Source organism: Poecilia mexicana, unplaced genomic scaffold (assembly GCF_051168715.1).
Source record: "Poecilia mexicana isolate PSO_F unplaced genomic scaffold, ASM5116871v1 scaffold_5, whole genome shotgun sequence".
Classification (NCBI taxonomy): Eukaryota; Metazoa; Chordata; class Actinopteri; order Cyprinodontiformes; family Poeciliidae; genus Poecilia; species Poecilia mexicana.
In genome coordinates, this window is record NW_028263374.1 from 15,003,807 (window position 1) to 15,025,434 (window position 21,628).

A 21,628-nucleotide genomic window follows, 5' to 3' on the forward strand; every position below is an offset into this window, starting at 1 on the left:
CAGGATTGCACAGAATATAAGTAAGCCTGAATCACATTCTTTAAAGCATTTAAAGAATACAAAATTAGTTTAGAAAACATAATGTATTTTGTATTAGCATAGTGCTGTTTCTTGCAAGGTTAAATTAGAATGAAGATTTTGTATTTAGTGGTTTACCTCAGTCCACAACATGGCAGTGTTTGTAAATCTTCAATGAAATTTACAGGCCTTTGACAGCACTTTCCTGTCCTTTCCTTATAGTACCCAGTTCTGCTTATTAATTGATGATTTAAAAGTGTCTAATCACACCTAGGTTGTGATGCAGTAAGCCCAGTAAAAAAAAGTATTTTGACCTTTATAGCCTGAAACTACCCTAATACACAAAATATCCACATAAAAAAAAATCATTCATGTAAAAGAGATAGAAAATAAAGCTGACTTGGTCACAGACATCAATACTGATAATTATGTTAAGCCACAGCAAAAATAATAGTACTTGTATTATTTAATTTACTAGTGTTGTAAATTAAAACCCAGTCTGAACTCCTCACAATTTTATTGTGAAATTATGACATGATAACCTTCATCACAGATGAACAGTATTCATGATATACTTTGAATGAAATGAAATACAAAATGAAAAACAACAAAGCAGCTTCAACACAGAAGGCATACGTTATGAACACAAACATTACATTTTTTTATAACAACATAAAGACCTTTAGTGAGCTTAAACCTCTTTCTGTTACACAGTTTTAGGAACAGAGGCTCACAACATCCACATGCTACTGGTTGTGCATCTGACGGATGTTAAGGGTGTCGCGCATCATCAGGTCACGAAGCCGCCAAAGTGCATCTGCCATGGTCTTGTGCGCCCCCTTGCTCTTCAACCAGTGGGACGGTAGTCTGCTTTCTTGCTCTTTTGTCAGGCGCACGTCTTGTTTTTTTACTTAAAACACAGGAAAAGCATGGAAGAGGAAAACAGAAATTACTTTACTGACCCATCACAAAATATGAAAAAGAAATATTAATCCAATTAGAGGTCAAACATTCAAAATCCAAATTTTTATATGTGTGCAGTGTGTACAGGAAGGGATCACATGAAGGCTTTCGCCATCACTACTAAATGTATTTTTAAACATCGACCATCAACATCTTTTAAAAAGTACCTGTGAGAGCGTGGTCCCATTTGCTGACAGTGGAAGATTCTGCATTGAGACCCTCGATGTATTTGAGGTAGGCCTCTGAGTGCAGCAGCCGCTGAGATTTGGCAGGGGGAGATACAAACACTGGAGTGGAGGGTTGGTGGAGAGCTGGTTGGCCCAGATGGCTTTGTCCTGGGTATGGAGGCGGAGCCTGCTGTCCAGAGCCCAAACCCACCTAATGAAAACAAATGAAGCATACGCACTGTGCCTTCCAAAAACACTCTTATTCCTTGAATGTGAATAATACGTTTTGTTACATTACAACCACAAACCTCAATGCATTTTACTGGGTTTTTATGAGACAGAAAAACACATAATTATAAAGTGGAAGCAAAGGAGTACTTGGTTTTCAATATTTTCTTATAAATAAAATTCTGGAAATTAAAGCTGCACAACATATTGATTCACAATCTTCTAGGTTTGCAGTATTACTCTTGTAAAGAACTGCTTGGATGCTATATTTAGTTGGATATTTCAAGTCATATTGCGCATGCCTATACTATATGTGGCCAGTTGGATGGTCTGTAACTGTGTAACTACCTCTGATGTACATTTTAGTGGCTAAGTTGCTAAAGTTCACAGAATATAGTGGGGAATTTGCAATGAAGAAACCGGAAGAAATGAGTCAAAACGATGTTTGTTCATTTTAAGTGATACAGTCATCGCAATATTCAGCCACGGGTTCGAAACTACATGTTTTCCTGATGTAATAAAAGGGGTGGAACCTATCAAAAATACATGACACTAACAACTTATGAAATGAAACATGAAAGTATCTTTGTAAGCCATAAAATATGAAATGCACAATACTCTATTAAAAGCAGATGTACACCAGATCAACAGGCTTTAAAAAAATAGTTTTTTATTGGTTTTCAATCGCTTCAACAGAGCCAAAACGATTACCTGCGATCCATGCATGTTTCCTGCCGCTGATCCAATTCCCAGGCCGTTCACACCTGTGAGGATATTCAACACCATAATCATGATCACACATTGGAGGACGCCTATTATTTCCAATATCAATTCAAAACACATTATAAATGAACTACGATTGTTTTGATTTGACTTAAAACACAGGAATTATAATTATATAACATCTTGTTGCAGAAATGTGCTACACACATAAACTTGACCTCATAAGAAGTGATCTTTGGCAGGTGCACATTTTGGTTGTCCAGCTAAAACTGTTTGTTTTTACCTAAAATAAATAAATAAATGCTGAATAACGACCCAACCTCAAAATGAGGCCGACAAGTCACCAAAGAGGGAATCTCAGCCTAGTGACACAGGTAGCCCCTCCAGCGAGTCAGATTGGTAGACAGGAAGCAACTGCGTGGCAAATGGAGGGGTGGCTATGACGGCACTCTTACCGAAGAACGGCATTCCACGGAACCCAGGCATAGCGGGCAGGAGACGTTGGGGAAAGACAGGCATCCCCATGTGGTGTGGCGGTATACCAGCCAAACTAACCATGCCTTCAACATGGTCCATCTTAGCTGTCCTATATACACCCATCACACCTTCTCAGGAGGGGACAGTGCCAACACAAGACAACAACATGCATCAGTCAAACATGCACTCACTACCAAGCATGCATTAACAAGCTGATAAGCTGTCAACTTGGTGATCAAGCTGTAATGACAACAAAGTGCAAACAGAAAAGGAAAACTATGTGAAGCACATGCATTACAATGAAGCCAGGTTGACACATAATGAATATTATGTATGTTACCACTTGTAGGTTCCTATGAATGAAGTGGTATAATGCAGGAGCCAATGTAAAATTAAACCACAACGCACTGACATGAGGTGGTAAAGTCACAAACAAGCAGGAGACGTTAGCAGTTTAGCTTCTCATTCCCGTCTTTTAGGGGACAGTGGGCATCCATCTGCATCCATGAGGGGTTACCTGACACAGGCATCATGCTGGGATTTAGTATCCCCATGGGGGTTGGGGCAGGCACTACCCCCATCAGGGCCCCTACTGGGGTACCTGCTCGTGGGGACGTCTGATGATGGCCCCTCTCGCGCTCCTGTTGTTCGGCGACTTTAGCTGCTCGCTCTGCAGAACAAAGAGGTTAACGGTTCAAAGTCAATGCAAAAAATGAGTGCAGCACCCTGCAAAAGTACTCACAGCAATACATTGAAGTTTTCAGTACTAATTTGACAAAATATGAAAAAGTTTAACGCCCATGAATGCATCTGCAAAATGCCCAAAATGAATAATCTAAAGTAGGATTTCTTACCTTCATACTCTGCTTTCCTGGAGCTGTCCAGGTTCCTCCACTCTGTGCCAACAAGACGGCTCAAATCCCCAAAGGAGAAATCCGGGTGCTGAGCTTTGATGACCGCTCGCATCTCGCTACTGAACAGGATGTAGCCACTCATGTTGATTTTCCGCTTCGAAGCTTCTTTCTTTGCAAGCCCCTTCATGGATTTAGGAGTCGACTGTAACCAGACATGCAAATGCAAGATCTGACAATGTGCACGTTTTGAAAGACAAGCAATCAACCACTATTCAATCAAATACAGTCTTCCTGACCTGTGGAGGGGTGTATGACATCATGTCCATGTCACTGTTCATGGAGGATTGCATCTGAGGAAGGGAATGATCCCCCAGCTCCCCATCATCATCCCCAAGATCTTCCAGCTCTTCATCAGTCATATCAGCAAACTTAGCTTCAAGTTCCTCAATTTTCCTGTCCAGCAGAGGAGATGGTTCTTTCTGGGGAACTATCAGCTTCCTGACAACGGAAAACGAACAAAACTCACTTCATCACTCTGACACACCTTTCATAAATCACTTTTCCCTTTTCAATCTTATCATTTTTTTAAAAATGAGAGTACACATCTACAAGTTTTGTCTTCATAAAAAAAGAGAATAAAGACAAATAACACCAAACACATAAAGAAAAATTGGTGCCACCTTGGTTGTAAAGCTGGATCTAACGGTTCTGGACAGGAGTTTCACACTTACTTGTCATTAAGTAAACATCTTGTCACTTCTTCCTGCCTGAAACATCAATTTAAATACTTAATAGCAGCTCTTTACCTGAAATAGTAGATTTCATCTTCTACCACCTTCCCAGAGAGGGAAAAACGCTTAAGACCCTTGAACTTCTTCATTTGCTTTTCACTCTCGATGTAGCGACTCTCGCAGAGAAGAACGTTTTCTTCAGGCACTTCAGTGGGCCGACAGGACAAGTATTCTTTGAATGATGCCACAACGCACTTCCCTGTGCAATCAAAAGTTATTTAACGGCTCTGATCATTTTTGCTTCATTGGCTGTAGGACATTACATGCTGATTTGAATTCCTTGCACATTAAAAGGGTACCTATGATGCAGGTCATGGGACAAGCCTCCTCCAAGTTGCTTAAGAACATTTCCTTCTTGTAGAACATCTTAGTCGGTTCGTGCTCCGTCTCTTCAGGATGGATAAAGATGGGGCCAAAGAAGTAGCCTGCTTCATCTCGCATCCACATTTTCTCAATTCTGGAAATAAAAAAAAAAAAGAGACCTTCAGAGACCTTTCTGTCAGATGGCTTCTTTATAAAGCATTTTTTGATTCTACAAGTATGGGCAATAATCAGGTTAATTGCTGTCAATACCTGATACCAAGGACACCGAGTAGATTTTCACAAAGGGACAGATTGTTTTTGGTAGCTTTTATTCTTTATAAATATATGAAAACAGCATTTTCTATTTGCTAAGATTACCTTCCTTTAACAGAGCAAAAACTTTTTTTGCGGCACCGTGCTTCTCAGCAATTAGCGACAACTGAACCTTTTTAACTATAAAGCGTACTCTGGCTTTGCCGACAGAGAAATGTCATCCTTATTTTCAAATTATTTTACTCTACCTGCCCACTCGGTGGCGCACCAGCCCATGAGAAGCAATGTACACACAGTCTCCCACTTTCAGCCACAGGTTGTTGTAACAGAGTTGCTCGTAGTACTGACAGCCTGGTTCTCCGTTGGTCACATCCAGTGGAACATCCTCCCTCTCCTGTGAACATTAAATGGTCCTGATGTAAAAAAAAAAATAAACCGATCGTTTTCACCTGAACTACAAAGCCGCTACTTACTTTGTCTATAATACCATCAGTCGTTTTGCTTTCATCTACAACCTCTGGTGGCTTGTCATCTTGTTTGGTGACAAACATAGAAGCGACTCGGACCACCGGCAGGGGGACGTCTCTGGGAACAAATCGAACCGAGCTGAGGGGCATGGCCCACATCTTGATCTTTTTAAAGGACTTTGACTTGGCCGAGTAGCGAGACTCGCAGACGTAGACATCCTCCTGCCTGAATCCTTCTGGGGAAAGCTTGAAGTACTCCTTTAATCACAAGCATGTTCAGTGAAAACTCAAAAAGACAAAAAAAATTCTCAACAACATTAATTAAATGCAGATTGACACAGCAAACATATACCTTCACAAACATGACCACGCACTTCCCCAGAATTTTGCTGATAGGAGCTTTGTTGTAATAATCGCTCTTGAAGACTTCTTTCTCCAAGAATTTTCTTGTTGCTAGATGAAATGTTTCGTTTGGCCTGTAGAACCAGCAGCCGTACAGCCACTTCTCCCCTGTGTGTTTCAGAGGTTGGAGAGAGAGGCCTGGATCAGCTTTAAACATGTTAAAACAAGGATTTCAGATGCAGTGCATCTCTACATTGCCAAAGATATTAAGATAAAGAAACTCCACTCAAAATTTCCCACACTTCGCAGCCAGTACAGCTTCAACTCTTCTGGGAAGGCTTTCCACAATGGTAAGAAATGTGTTTAGAGGAATTTTTGAAATTCAGAAGTGTATTTTCAGGAAATTTGAAAAATTCCCCAAAACATGTGATATGCTTATCAATCTTTTCTTGCTTACATTTGCTTTCACTTTTTTTTTTTTAACGAATCCCTAAAGATCGAGAGACAAATGTTAAGTAGTGAGAACATATTTTTCAAATTTAACAAGCTGGAATCCTAAGAACAAGCAGAGTTTGAATCAATGCATGAAATTTTACACTATGTCAAGTATTTTATTCAGGCAGTCTTTTGTAACTGTGATTTTGCAAGGGTTGATATTGCAATGATAATTGCAATTTAAAATAATATTTTACACCGTATTGCCAATACTTTTCACAATACAGTGAAAAAGCAAGGGAAAAACAAAAACAAACCCAGATAAGATAGCTTTTATGTTTTATAATATGATGAGACTTGCCTGTATCATCTTCCCAAAGGCGTTCAATGTAAATGATATGAGGCTGGAGGTTAGGCTCTGCAGGCTCCACATAAACATAGTCTCCCACGTGGTACATGCTGTCCTTGAAGCTGCAGTCCTGACTGTACGTACGCTGAACCTGCCACGAGCCTCCAACAGTGCCCTCTCTCTTCTCTGCCTCTGCGAAAAAGAAAAAAAAAAGTTTTAATTAAAACAGCAAAACGTCCTTAAAGTTTTCATAGTGATACTGAAGAACCGGATGATGTTTCAGTGCATACCCCTTTTCTCCTCTTCTCTCTTAATTTTGTCCTCCTCAATCTCTTTGGGAAGCTTTCCCTTCTTTTCCTTTTCCACATCGCTGTGCAAGTGCTTCGAAGTGTAGCTGAGGGCAGGGGACATTAGGATCTCTCCGTTTTTACACAGCTCATCTCTGATGCGAATGAAAAACTGCTGCAGCTCCACTGCATCCTCAAAGATTTCTGAGTCAGTCCTGTAATGAATGCACGGTATAAAACTAGCTTTGGGTTTTCATTTAAAACACAAATTAGTGGACTTGCAACAATACCTGACCTATTTAATCGTCTGGCCTTTTCCAGAACTTCAAACATGTGGTCCTGAAACACATCCAGCCTCTTGTAGCGGCCCCTCTCCACATTTTTCCTGACAATATCGAAATTGAGCGCCGGCTTCTCTGGGTTGGTGGGATCTGCAGCAGGGATCTCTGCGAGAGAATCGCTGTAGCAACGCCCTTCGTCGTCTTGGTGACCGAGCACAGATACGAAGAGACTCCGGATGAGTTCCTGGATGAGGCGGGGCACGTCGGGAACGTGATTGTCCTCTCCTCCTTCCAGTTCCCGCCTCGTCTCCAACAGCACCTTGTGCAGCAGCAGAGCGTCGCGGTAAATCAAAGACTCGGGCTCGTTGTAAGTGCACGCATTGTTGAACATGAGCACCAGGTCTTCGACCAGGGCGTCCACGTCCTGGTACTTGTTAGCCAGCATGTGGCTCTTGATCTTCTCCATGTCTACAGGCTTCTTGATGGCGATGTAGTAATCGGGCAGCTCGGCACGAGATGGAAGCCGCAGGAAGATCGTGCTGAGGCGACGGCCTCGCTTATCCGTGTAGTTCTTCACGGCTTCATAAAGCTCATTCAGTTTCTGCTGCAAGGGTGTCAGGTACTTGGACTTTTTCAGAGAGAGGCTGTTCTTTCCTGGAATAAAAAAAAAAAAAAAAAGAGCAGATGGGTGTGAATATTTATTCAAATGTAAAATTAATGGATTACTTCATACCAAAAAGACTGAAAGACATACTTATTTTTAACTTTGGAGACATAACATCATCGTCATCAGTTGCTGGCCCAAGATCTCTGCGTCTGTCTTCCATGATCTTCTCAAGAATGTCTGCGTCATTGTAGACCTACTCAAACAACAGAGAAAGGAGTCTGTGGTGTGGATTGCACTTTAGTGGTATTTTTTTAGTTATGCTGATGAGAACAGGAAAAAAAATGAGCTCAGTGTTTTGGCATTTTTTAAAATAAGAACGAACTAGAACTACTGAAAGAGAAACAATGGTTACAAGCTAAATGTTACCTGGGAGCCTTCTTCATTGTAATGCCTGGCATTGCGGAACATCAGCTTCATATCCTCCACCATCGCATCCTCAGTCATGTACTTGTCTGAGCGGATGTTGTAGTCAATGGTCCTGAGGTCCATTGGTTCCAGGATAACTTTGTAGTAATCAGGGTAGTCCTTCTTAGACGGCTTCACCATGAAGAGGTCACAGAGTCTCCGGCCGGTCCCGGCCTCTCTGGCTTCAGTAACAGAGGCTAGGAGGGCTTTCATTCGATTTTTCTTTGTGTTTTTCTTGTGGCTGCAAACCGAAAAAGGCAGCAGTGAGGAACAAAGGTCAGTTCCACAAAAAATAGGTGCAGGGTTGAATGTTTTAGAGCCAAAGTGTACCTTTTTCTTTTCGTGCTGCTGGTGTCGGACGTGGCCGAGGAGAGCATGCTGTCGCCGTCATCATCTGTTCTCTGCAAAAGCTCCTTTCTCTTCATCTAGTGAGGAAACATATTGAGATATACTGACTTGTAAAAAAAAATACTCATGCTCTTTGAACCTTTTCACATTTTGTCACATTACAACCTCAAATTTCATTGCCATTTATTGGTGTTTGATAAGACAGACAACGTATTTGTGAAGCGGAAGGAAAACAATAATGTTTCTAATCAACTTTTTTGACGAGACACATTGCAAAAGGTCACTGAAAGACTGTCCGAGCGTTCCTGCTGCCGGCCTCAGCACGTTTTCTAGGGAAACCCTGGACAAGTTCAAGGGATATTAAGGCTATACTGATTGAATTCATTTGATACAAAACCTTTTTGAAACAAAACATAGCTAATACATCTGAAAATGCAGATCATTCTAAAGCATTTGAGACGATGTTCCTGCTGAGCCAGCACATCTGAATGAAAACCACGAGCAACAAAAGCTGAACTGACCTGCTGGATGTGCTGAAGCTTGAGCGCACGTTTGTAGATGGAGGAGTGGGGAACGTTGTAGCGTTTGGCATTCTCAAACATCAGCGTCAGATCGGAGTCAATATGCTCAACACTCTCGTATTCATTGTTCTTCATCTTGTTTCTGCAAAAGAAATATGGGCACCGACATATGGGCAAAGAAATACTGTAGTGTATGTGGTGACAAAGAAATATAGAAGACAAAATATTTGTTGCACAAACTACAAAACAGTGGGAAGGGTAACGTCTAGGTATATAAATATTTTTCTACAGTCTTATCTTCTTTCTCTACACTTATTCAGATCCAGGAAATACGATGGTCAAATTGAAGACTTTTCCAGGCTGTGTCAAGCCCATTTCCGTGACATGCGTGTACAGACACGCAGACATGAAAACAGATCGGTATCAGTTTTGTCATACTTGATCTGATGCAGGCAGAGCGGCTGACTGATCTGCTGGTAATAATCGGGGTAGTCTTTCCTAGAGGGCAGCTGCAGGAAGGGCTCAGAGATCAGCTGGCCCTGACTGTTCCTGGCTCCCCGAACAGCTTCGTAAAGCTGGAAGATGGGGTTGCTCATGTCAATGTTCGATGTCATACTCTCTGCTTCAGATTCACCCTCATCATAGTGGACAGTCCCTGATAGATGTAGGAAGACAACAAAATATATGTCAATTACAATGATTATCACGCTGCTTAATACTGAACACCAGTGTGTAGTAGCATCACGTCGATCTGATCAGATAAATAGATACCAGAAAGTATACCCTCCTCATCACTTTCATACTGAAGAGCCATAGTGATAGCTGAGAGCCGGTCTCCCTGGACGGACCTTTTATTTCTAACAAAGAAAGAAAAAAAAATAATAAACCGATTAACTCAATTAAGAACGTAACACCAACATGATTTCAAGAGTTGATACTTTACTACCTGATGCGAATACTGGACTTGATTGGCTCTCCATGTTCCATCTCGGACTTCTTTTGTGCAAAAACCTTTTTAATAGTGTTAGCATCCTGCATCCCAAAAGCAGATTACAGCTGGTTATGTCAAATGCCAGCAGCAACATGCTACGTTCACGTTACAGGTTAAAGACTTGCCTTGAAAACCTGCGAACCGGGCTCGTTGTAGGTTTTGGCGTTCTTCACCAGCAGGTCTACATCTTTAGCCATGGCGCTGACACATTGATAATTGCCCAGCTAAGATAAATATTAGATATGATTTTGTTGTTGTTAGTTGATAAATAAAGTAAGACATCAAATAAAACACATAACACTGAAATTATTAGATCTCTATAAGTGTACCTGGATTTTCTGAGCGATGAGTTTCAGATCTATTGGTTCTTTAATTACAGCATAGTAATCTGGATATTGCTAAATAGAAAAGAGAGAACAGCAAATCAAACCAAATTTAGACATGTCAATGCCTTCTTCCTGTCAAAAACGTTTGTTTTTTTTCTTATACCATTTTGGACGGAAGCTTCTGGAAGAGCTCACTGACCAGGCGACCACTTGGCTCAGTGTAGGACACAACAGCGTCGAGGAGCTGCTCCAAAACTTCTTTCAAACAAGCTGACGCACTCTGATTACAACAATTAAGCCCAGAAATTAAAAACGAAATACAGTTAGGAAACATATAGATGACAAAACAGTACTACCACTTTGACATTTCCATATTTTGTCATGTCAAAAAACACAAGCTTTAATGATTTTTTTTTTTTTTTTTTTTGGAGTACTGCGTGATGTGAAGACTTGCTTTCTGATCAATGAAGCGAAAGTATTTGAGTCTCATGCCCAGGCTGCTTTCTGCCTCCTGTGGCATGACTTACCTAAAAGGCACTCGTGTTTTTTCTCACTCATAGGACCATATTGATAATTAGTGAGTTGCACATACACCTGTTTAAAAAGATATATGGTAATAATCAGATCCGTAAGTGTCACCTCATCTTCAGTGGAACCTCCGGGGTTTTCTTGAGCATTGTATCCATCGTCATCGTCATCGTCATATTCCCCCCTTTGAATAAACTCATTCTTCGTCCGGAGGTAGACGTCCCACAGCTTGCAGGCTGCTCTGTACTCAGGACTGTCCGACTGTTTTCATTAAAAGAGAATTTAGTTTCGCAGTTCTGCCCACTATTAGTAATAGTAGCTTTGTGGGAGTTCACACCTTATAATAAGTCTTTGCATTGTTGAACAGAAGCTGGAAGTCACTGGTTAGCTGATCGACATCGTCATACTCCTCCATCTTTAATTTCTGCTGGATCTTCATCATGTCAATGGGCTGAGACACCACATGGTAGTAGTCTGGCTGATTCCTGAGTCAAAAAGGTAACATTAGCTCTATCCAGTGTTCTTACCTACATTACACTGTAAAAGTTTTAACAGGTAACTTTGTCCTCACCTTCGTTTGGGTGCTCTGATGAACAACTCACACAGCATCCGGCCGTGGTCGTCCTTGTAATCTCTGATTGTGTTGTACAGCTCATGGCACACAGCAATCTGGAAAGTCAACATTTAAAACACTGAAAATTATCAGCACCCTTCACCATTATAACCCTCCTTCCTTAAATCTGTGTTGTACAACAATTTTCAAAGTTCAAAGAAAAACAGCGACTGAAATGTGTAAAATTACAGGATCCACAGTCGGAATGTTTGAGGTCCTTCTCCTCTTTCTCCCAATTGAAGACACTAACGAAGTCTGGCTATCGTCAAAATCTCCTCCACTCACACTGCTAGAAGGGGACGTCGCCCGTCTCCTTTTCAAGGCCATGACGAACCCCTGAGAACACAAGGGTCAGTCAAGTAACAAATAGGCACAAAATCCTCTCTGAAATCAAACTATTGACAACGTTTTTAGGCTTAAAGGACAACTACTTTGTCACACGGGGTCAAGTGGCTTTTTTCTTAATCCATTATTATAACAATGTATGGTAGGTTGTGTTTACTCATATGACCTTTGTCTGACCTTTAAGTTTATTTGGAAATCTCAAACATTTTGGTTTGATAAAAAGGCATAAACAGAAAAAAATCCATAAGAGGGTAGATACTTTTTCACACCACTTTTTCATTCACTGGGGTCTCCTATAGAATCACAGAATAAAAGACAGAAATGTTCTTTAAAATGCACTTTCAAGAAGTCAATAGTAATTTCTTTAAGTTTCAAACACCATTTTTGGGGCTTGTTTAAAGGCCTTTCAAAGTTTTCTTTTTTACTTTGGTTTCTTTTTCCACTCATTTTCAGTCCAATGTGTAATAAAGGTTTTATGTCCTTTCTAAATATGGAAACTGTTTAACAAAGAGCCAATTTAAATTGGATCTCAAGGAACTGTGTTACAAACTGCCAGTCTCAAACATACAAGGCTCCAAAGAAAACATTTGAAAGACTGCAAGAAAAAAAAATGGGAGAAATAATCATTAAGTCTCCTTAAACAAAATCACAGGAAAGTCTTTGTTACCCTTTTCATATTAATCAGCAGACAGTTTTTTTTCTCAAACGCAACATAAGCTATGATTGAAGAGATGAATATTTTCAAAATGAATATGCTGGAAAGCAACAGGGTTACCTGCAACAATTAGTCAGTAACAATGACCCTTAAAAAAGGAAAGCAGAAGATCTTTTGGTGGTAGAAAATGTTTTATTAGAAATGAAACTTCAAACCATTTTTTATGAAAATGCAATGGATGCAAGCTCACAAGCACAGCCAGAGGAAAGATGATGCATACATGCAAAAGAGCTCCCACATTCATTTGTACATGTTCCACAACATCAAGCAAAAAAAAAAAAAAAAACTCAACATCTGGTTTCTTTATATGGGAAGTGTGTGGAAGTTGAAAAAAATATTGCAGTGACAATAAAAAGAAACATTAACCATAACTCAGCTGTGTACAAGAATGAGAAATTCAGAGTGGACAGTAACCGTTTTCTGCAGATCTCAAAATCTTAAAACCTGAGATCAAATTACAAACAATCACAAGAATAAATTTCATTGAAACAAATCAGCCCAAATCAAAACTACATCACTTGATGATTTTGGACACAACAGTGAAGTTAAAAAGAAAAGGAGTGAGCTCATCCAACGTTTTTATCACAAGAATCCAGAGGAGAACACAATGGTTATTTAGTAAATTAGTATTATGGCAATTAAAATTTCAGTTGTGGACATCAAAGGCTTTGAAAGTCTGCACCATCAGTCAAACTTATTATGGACATTCATGGCATTTGAAATGCAATATCTGACTAAAAACAGCACACACTCGGAAACTGCGATGAGGATTGCAATTCAATATATTATGCTGCTTTAGTTCAAAACTTAAGAAGAGTTTGACAATATTCAAACCAACTCAGTAGGTCTGAATACTGTGAAAAGGTAAAATATTTGTTATTCTTTTTTATTGTTTTTATTGTTTTGTTTTTTATAAAGCTAAACTTTTGTTTTATTGATTCATTAAATACAAAGCGAAAAAGACTATTTCTTGTAATTTGATGATTATGGCTTACTGACAATAGGAACCCAAAATTCAATCTCTGAAAATTAGAATGCTACAGAAGATCAGTAAAGCAAGAGAGAGATTTTCAACAGAAATGTCAGCCTTCTGAAAAGTATGTGCATTTTTTTATGCAGTCTATAATTGAGTGCATAGATCACATCCAATGCAGGATGTCTGTGATCAGTCTGTGATTCTGCTGAGGTGAAACAGAAGTCCATGTTGCTTTGATGGTCATCTGCATCGCTTGTTTTGCTGTCTCTCATCTTCTTCTTAACAATACTACTCCATGGATTCTCTGTTGGGTTTTGATTGGCCGGTGTCCTGCCCAATCAAATGCAGGAACACCATGGTTGTGGTATCAACATTTAGTTCCTTTGTCAGAGCAGACCGTTGCCAAGTGCTTCTTGAAAATAAAATCAACATCTTCATTTAGCTTCTCAGCAGAAGGATGCATGAAGTGCTCCGACCTTTTCTCTTCAATGGCTGCATTGACTGTGGACTTCAGCAAACACAGTGGACTAACACCAGCAGATGACACTGCATCTCAAATCATGACTGACTGATTACACTTCAACCAATGATGATTTTGTACCTCTCCATCCTTCCTCCAGACAATGGGATCTTGATTTCAAATGAAAGTAAAGAATGGCTTTTGTTTGACAATCTTCTCAAGGTTGCGGTTGTCCTTGTTACACATTTTTTCTACCACACTATTTCTTTCCACTAAACTTTCTGTGAATATGCTTGGATATAACACTATGTGAACAACCAGCTTCTTTAGCAACGTTCTCTATGACTCATCCTCCTTGAGGAAGATGTCTTCTGTACCTCTCTCAATGATCAGGAAACCTTTGCTGGAGTTTTGAGTTAATTAGCCGATTAGAATATGACACTATATGTCCAATATTTAACTTTTTCATCCATCCATTCGTTCATTCTCTTGGGCAAGAGTTGGGGTGCACAAGTCAACAATCCATCACAGGGCAACATGGAGAGAGACAGGACAAACAAGCAAGCACGTACACACTCACACCTGAAGATAATTTAGAGAGACCGATGAACTATCATGTGTTTGTACTGTGGCAAGAAGCCAGAGCACCTGAAGAAAACTCACATATGCACAGGGAAAACATGCAAACTCCATGCAGAAAGACCCTGGACTGGGATTCGAACCCAAGACCTTCTTGCTGAGCAAACATAGATTTTTTTCCCATAATATTCTCATTTTATGAGACACTGAATTTTGGGTTTTCAAGTCATAATCATCAAAATTACAAGAAATAAAGGCATGAAATATATCACTCTATTTTAATAAATCTACATAAGATATAAACATCTATTTGAAATGGTCGACAAAAACATTGAGCTTTTTCCACAGTTCTCAATTTTTTTATGTGCTTACATACTGGCTAGGGCAAGTGAAGACAAAGGGGTACCAACAATTGTGCCAAAGGAAATTTTGTTAAAAACACTTTTTTACCAATAAATGTACCGTATTCAAAAAGTTTGGCTTTTTCAAAAATTGTCTCTGTCAGATTATGCTGCTGTGCTTTTTTTTTTTTCCCCCACATCTTTCCCAGGGTCGATGACACCTTTGTCTGCATCTGCAAACAGCCTATTAATATTACATGCACAAAGCCATAAAGTACATTTATATCTAGTAAAAACTACCATTACCCAATACAGGCTAGAAATGTACACGCTTGTTAAAATACGTTATACGATGTCAATTAGACATATTACTGTAATTCTTAATGAGCTCTTCTGTCCTTAATTTCAAAAGAAAAGTGAGACTATCACCATTTAAAATTCAGTTTAAATTCACCTTAAATGACCGACTACAGCAGTGATGTCTGAGGTCTGTCTCCAGGTAACGGCCCCCCCTCCATCCTATAATGTCACGTAGCAGCTGGCTGTGGTCCAGAGTGCCCACATCAGCAGACAGCTAACCCACTGAGCAGCAACAGCAGGAGCAGCTGTCCGCCAAGTGTCACTCAGCGTGGACAGGTACAGACCTCCAGACAGCTAACGTTAGCTACAATCAACGGCTGGCCTGAAATATCAAACACTTTAGACAAAGGCTGCAGTTGGAACGAGTAACGTTTTAAATAGTTAAAAAAAAAAAAAAAAGAGAGAGAGAGAGCTGCCATTAGATGATATCGACGACACGTAGCGGAAAATCATTCCGCATAACCCCCTGACATGCCTGCGTCCTTACCTTAGGTGGGCACTGTAGCAAGACCCACAGAGTCCTAAACTGCTCGAAAGCCAATCACCTATCGATTTTAGACGGGCAGTGAGACCCGTGAAGCTAACGGCTATTCTATTCTCGCTTCCGTTGACATACTTTCAAAATAAAACGATTCAAATACATTATGAGGGTTTATCCTAATATTTATCGTCTTACACTTGAAGAACGTCTAAAAGGTCCTACACGATTTAATTACATATATATTACAAAACATATCTGTGGTAAGTCGAAAATAAAAAAAAATATGAAATAAGTTGTCACGTTACTGATAACACTATATTCAACTGACTTCCGGTTAGTTCAACTTTTTCGATCACGCCATTAAAATCGCCATTAAAATCTATTCGGTTTACATAGATTGTATCTATCTGCGCCTTTGTTGTTTGTCTCATTAATAACTTGCAGCAAAAGCACAGTGACTTTTTGTAAAGAAAAGAACTGTCTTCTTTTCCATCTTGTACTTGTGGGGTGCATCGAAGTTGTCTTATTAAAACATTCTCCTGTCTGAGCAGTACATTTCTCTTACTACTTTTTCTCCATATTTAGTCGTCTAATATTGCTTCCTGTTTAGAAACTCCGACACCTCCATCCTTCCTTTTGGGCTATAGTCTCAGCAGTACTTGAACACTGATTGATGGGCAACAAGGGTTAAACCTGTATAATATTATCAAGTGCAGTGGAGTGAAGTGTTTAAAAGATTGTAAAGATTGTTTAAAATGTAAAAAATGCAAGTGTATCCTTAGGCAGCATTCCTTGAAGGTTATAAGACTGAGAGGAGTAAAATGTATCTCATAAATATTATTTTGTTAGATGAGCATGTGCTTGATTGTGATAAGATAATTTCTAGTAAGAATTTACAATTGCATTTTCCCTGTCTCACTTTTGAATAATTAATTATACACGATAGCTGGTGTGTCAAAGCACACCTTAGTTGTATTTATCAGTTCCTTTATTGTTTGGATAATAGTTTCTTAAAGTGTTTACCCTCTTTCTGAATGTTACCATGACTAGCATAAAAATCTCCTCCTTCACTATATTAAAGTTCTGCAAGTACAGTACATAATATAACATGTGCATTAAATATTAAAGAAATGTTTGTTTTAATTGCTTCAGGATCATCAATATGAATTAAACAGCATTTATTTATTATTCCTATTAAATCATGTATGAACCACAGAAAAATACAAAGCGTTTAAATTGTGTCATATTTCCATCTGTGAAATAGGGTGTTTGCATAAATTCTTTAGCAGTGAGGAATGCACATAGAGGTTTTTTGGTTATGCAAGAATATTTTTTATTTTATTTTAAAGCCTCGCAAAATGAAAATATGTCATAGAACCAGGACTCAAAAAACCCAACATTTGCCTTCTTCAATAACTTTGCAAATATTGTTTTGGGGTAAAAAAATTGTTATAGGTTTGTCCTTTGAAAGTATATTGAACTTTAAAATTTAAAAAATGCAAGTGTATCCTTAGGGAGCATTCCTTGAAGGTTAAAAATGTTACGTACAAAGGTGATGATTATTACTGTCAGAAAAAAGTTTCTAAAGTTTTATTGAAAAGCTTTTGCTTCACATCTTTACTTTTGGGCATTAGAATCTAAGGTTTTTGAGAGAAAAAAGTCAAGTTTCATAAATCTGAAATAATTCTAAGGCAAAACAAATTCTTAATTGGGTGCATAAAATCAAGAGTGGATTTCCAGAAATACAGAAATTATTCATCTCCCCTCTTGATTTTTATTTTATTCTGCTTTGCTTTATTTTAAATGATCAATTTAAATTAAGAGTAGTTCCCAAATGCATACATTTTATTTTATTTTATTTTATTCGACCAGGAGATGGCAGTACCTCGTAAATAGTTCCAAGAATCTAACAAGAAGAAACGTAGAGGAAGCAGAAGTTTGTGTCCGCTGGTTTTATGTTTGTCCAGTTTTTCATTCATTTTGAAAAGGATAATTTTAAGCTCCATATTTTATAAAACGGGGCCATTATTATCGTTTTATAACAAACTGATTTATATAGGCGCCTTAAGCAGACCAGAGACAAAAGGAGCGGTGTCTTCATATCGGCGCTAGCTAGCTGCTGCAGAAGCTGCTTTGAAGTAAAAGCATCTCAGTTGTAGAGAGTAAAGACTCCAGCGCTGCAGTTTGGATGAAAAGTACAGTGGACACCAACATGATTAAGGAAAACCCGTGGAAGATACCTCCTAACGCCCCTGCCTGTATGGAGAAGCACCTGTGCGCGGCTCAGTACCGAGCAGGTAAGGAGCAGCTAGCCGGGATCACTGGAGGAAAAACACGTGGTTTTGCTCGGTCGTCATGTTTACAGTTCGGCAGTTTTGCTACATCCATATGATAAATTATGATTAACTACAACGTGCCGACAGTTTTCAAGAACATCTGTGCTCACATAATGTGGAACGGAAAGATCTTTTTCAATATATTTGTTGTTTGCTCTTCTCTACAGACGGCACGCTGCTGCTGGGAGCCTCCAGCCTCTCTGGCAGAAACTGGCAAGGATCCGTTTGGATCTACAGCGAACCGGAGCAAGCCCCCAGCGAGGGGTTCTGCAAAGCTGGTGTGCAGACTGAGGCTGGGGTCACAGATGTCCAGTGGGTGGCTGAAAAGGGAGTGGCTGTAGCCTCAGATTCGGGTAAGGCCCAACTTCACAGAACCTGGCTGAACCACGGTGACTTCAGACTGGGATGAAACTGGTTTTTTTTTTTGTTTTTTTTTTTTTGGTTATTTGTTCTGTGCAGGTGCCCTGGAGCTCTGGGAGCTGGCAGAGGATGAGCGCCTGTTGATGAATCGCTTCACCAAATATGAGCATGACCACATTGTCACCACTGTGAGCCCCATCACAGGAGAGAGCAGTGCTGTCACTGGCAGCATGGACTGCAGGTTAGAGAGTAGTTCACACATAGAGCGACAGGTTTACAGGGAAGCATGTGTCGTAGATAAATATATAGAGATGTTTATGAGCTTTCTAACATTTTGTCACGTTAAAAACACAAACTTGAACAGATTTTACGTCATAGACCGATACCAAGTGCAGCAGAATTTTGAAGTAGAAGTAATATCTAGATGTTTTGTTTTTATCAATTACAAATCAAGCATTTGATGTTTGACTTGTTGGTATTCAGCTTCATCAACACATTGTAGACCCACTATTGTCTGCCATGACAGCTGGAAGGTTTTGCAGTGTGTCTCAACTGGTTTTGTACGTCTAGAGAAATGGTATTTTTGCCTGCTCATATTTCCAAAATACCTCAGTCATATTTGATGAGTGTTTCTGAACTTCCATTTTCATATCATGTGATATGAAAATCATAGCTGAATTTAGACTTGAGATTAAATTACACACTATTTACAAATTAGGTGACTTTAAAGGGGAATTTTGTTGTTTTTATTAAATATTAAATTTTATTTAGTGGTGTGAGATAAAAGGGTGAAGCAACCTGCACTTCTGAGATTTAAATTTTTTATTTGAAATACAAGTTATCATTTTTGGCTCCACGTTAGTCATGAACTACTTTCCCAACAAATTTTTATTTATTTTTTATTTAAAATTTGACTGACTTAAAAAAAAAAAAAGAACGATTATTAGAAAACAAAACTTTAATTTGCATTTTTATCAACTTCACTTTTTTTCCCTTTCCTCTTTTTTGTGTTTTCTATTCACCCATTTTATTCCTGTATCTTTTAAACAGAATTAAAGTCTGGGACCTCAGTCAGGAGACAGTCGTCACCACCTACAATGGTAAGAGAACATCTAAAAATCCACTTTATCAAAAAAAAAACCTCAATGCAAAGTTGAAATCAAATTGGTTTTTATTCAGACAAGTTGGCACGGTTGTAGTAAATTTCATCAACTGTTTAAAAGTGAATTAATCTAGAATGTAGTTTGAATACAACGAATGTCTAGACCTTCTTTGTTTTTCTCCTTGCAGTTCACACGCAGCCTGTTAATTGTGTTGCCTGCAGTCCTTCAGACGAGTCTCTCTTCGTCTCCTGTGGCCAAGTAGGATTCCTTTCAATGTCGTGGTTTCATTTATAGTAATGTGTCGAGGAGAAATCATAGTTATTTAAGCCAACCTGCAGAGTCTGACACACAAAGGAGGAAAAAAAATGTCCTTAAGGTTAATAGATTGTTCTAGTTTGAACTGCATCAACGTATACGTTGTTAGTTGTTGGTTTACTGGCCAAATATTGATTGATTTAGAAATAAAAAATCTTAATATCTGACTTGCCATTCCTGGATCAGATCAGTGATAAATAAGCCAATTCCAGTTTAGTCGGGAGTCGAACTTGACGGTTAAGTTATTCAAGTTTTTATGTTTGACAAAATTTGGTTTTCATCAAAAGTTAGTTCTTTGTTCAAAATCCGTTTACTAGGGTGTTTCCTTAGATAAAGATGCTCCTCAAATGCAGAAGAAATATGGGAAAAATTAGATGGAACAAATTATTTTAATTAGTAAGAGCAGTTTTGTTTATTCAACATGAACTACTGTAAAACTAAACCCTTCAAGTTGAGGAGTTTTCAGTGTCGTTTCCCGTTTCTCAGGATGGCCGTGTGTTGATGTGGGACAGGAGGAAGCCAGATAAACCAGCCTCAAGAATAGGTAAGCAGGCTACTGCAGCATGTTGTCTTAAACTGGACTACCTTCTTGACACCTCGGCTTTGCAGTGAAAGGTGATGCTCTTTACTTCTGTGGTTTGTTGCAGATGTCGAGTTTCCCAGTTGCTCTCCCACTACTGCTGTTTGGCACCCCCACCAGAGAAGCACTATTGCTTTTGGTAAGGTCCATCAGCAGATTGATAACTGACAGAAGCTCAGTTCTCCTTCCCTCCTTGTTTTTTTTTTTTTTTTTTCTTGCTTCTTCACATTATCATTCTCGTTTTCTTTCAGGCGATGAGCTGGGCAATGTGTCTGTCAAAGATTTCCTGGGATCAGAACCGGCACGGGTGAAAAAAATACACAGCCGGAGAGTTAACAGCCTGGCCTTCTCCACAAATAGGTGAAGATTTAATGTGCCAAAATGTACTTTTTGCCGTTTCCTTTCCCCTCTTCTCCTTATAAATCAACAGTTTTTTTGGGGGGTTTTTTTTATCCACCCTAGTGTCCCTTTGCTAGCCTCTGTTAGTGACGACTGCTCCCTTGCTGTTATGAACTCTGAACTGCAAGAAATGTGAGTCTTTTCAGTTCACTTAGTAACTCTTGTGTTCTGCACCAGACAATAAACAAACCGCGTTTTTTTTTTCCCCTACAGATTCAGAGATCGGCGACACCAGGACTTTGCTAAAGGTGTGTGTTGGCTTCATGGTGATTCCAACAGGCTCACGACTGTAGGCTGGGATCACCTCGTGCTTCACCACACCGTCACTCCAAATACCGAGTCCTCATCTTAGACACATTTATGGTCACATGTGGCATATCACAGTGTGTCCAGATCAGTGGTGTCCAACGTCAGTCCTTGGGGGCTGGTGTCCTGCGTGTTTTTGTTATTATTTCCCTGGTTCAACACAGCCGAGTCAAAAGACGGCTCGTCTGCAGTCCTCTGTAGAGCTTCGACATCCTGGCAGGACACCAGATCTTGAGGTCTGGAGCTGGACACTCATTGATGGTTGAATATAACATCTCATTTAGGAGAAGTGAATTAAAATGTCCAACTCACAGACATGTGCACATTATTTTGTGTAAGGCTCTTCTTCTCTGTCTGGTCATTCTGGTTCATGTTGTGAAGCATCTCCATATTTGCACCATAGACTTTTACATTAAAGGAAAGCTAAAGCTGTTATGACAATTGTTTTATTTGTTGAAATGTTCAAACGGAAGGTTTGTAACTTTTATAAATTTTTTTTTTTTTTACATATTTCTTAAAACTTTCACTATGTTGTGACATATTATCTATAAGACAGATAATATGTGAAAAACCTGAGCTCCCTGCTTCCTCTCTGTTATCCTGCAGCCCTCTGCA

The 21,628-nt window shown here is 39.3% G+C and overlaps 2 protein-coding genes across 8 annotated transcripts; one reads left to right on the plus strand and one right to left on the minus strand.

Annotated features, from left to right (window-relative positions):
- Positions 1 to 518: 518 nt before the first annotated feature.
- On the minus strand, positions 519 to 15,966 carry LOC106931057 (protein polybromo-1-like). Of its 7 annotated transcripts, none has more exons than XM_015008985.2 (30): positions 15,621 to 15,964; positions 11,547 to 11,693; positions 11,316 to 11,413; positions 11,082 to 11,229; positions 10,856 to 11,005; positions 10,380 to 10,496; positions 10,220 to 10,288; positions 10,016 to 10,114; positions 9,846 to 9,931; positions 9,671 to 9,756; positions 9,338 to 9,554; positions 8,900 to 9,041; positions 8,361 to 8,455; positions 7,992 to 8,271; positions 7,713 to 7,818; positions 6,973 to 7,612; positions 6,681 to 6,892; positions 6,403 to 6,582; positions 5,617 to 5,774; positions 5,271 to 5,522; positions 5,046 to 5,191; positions 4,521 to 4,678; positions 4,237 to 4,420; positions 3,727 to 3,928; positions 3,431 to 3,632; positions 3,178 to 3,246; positions 2,555 to 2,704; positions 2,088 to 2,140; positions 1,149 to 1,359; positions 519 to 928 (listed from the first exon to the last, which is right to left on the minus strand). In XM_015008985.2, the coding sequence occupies exons 2-30, from the start codon at positions 11,682 to 11,684 to the stop codon at positions 765 to 767; spliced, it is 4,812 nt and encodes a 1,603-aa protein (XP_014864471.2). In that variant the 5' UTR covers positions 11,685 to 11,693; positions 15,621 to 15,964; the 3' UTR covers positions 519 to 764. The 7 variants fall into 7 exon arrangements, with proteins under 7 accessions (XP_014864471.2, XP_014864469.2, XP_087861720.1 ...); XM_015008983.2 differs by having other exon boundaries at positions 3,094 to 3,246; XM_088005594.1 differs by having other exon boundaries at positions 3,094 to 3,246; positions 15,228 to 15,964.
- A 1,538-nt stretch (positions 15,967 to 17,504) lies between these two features.
- On the plus strand, positions 17,505 to 21,448 carry wdr77 (WD repeat domain 77). Its single transcript, XM_015008992.2, has 10 exons — positions 17,505 to 17,911; positions 18,118 to 18,303; positions 18,410 to 18,551; positions 19,361 to 19,410; positions 19,601 to 19,671; positions 20,215 to 20,272; positions 20,376 to 20,447; positions 20,560 to 20,668; positions 20,771 to 20,839; positions 20,921 to 21,448. The coding sequence occupies exons 1-10, from the start codon at positions 17,803 to 17,805 to the stop codon at positions 21,057 to 21,059; spliced, it is 1,005 nt and encodes a 334-aa protein (XP_014864478.1). The 5' UTR covers positions 17,505 to 17,802; the 3' UTR covers positions 21,060 to 21,448.
- The last annotated feature ends 180 nt before the right edge of the window (positions 21,449 to 21,628 follow it).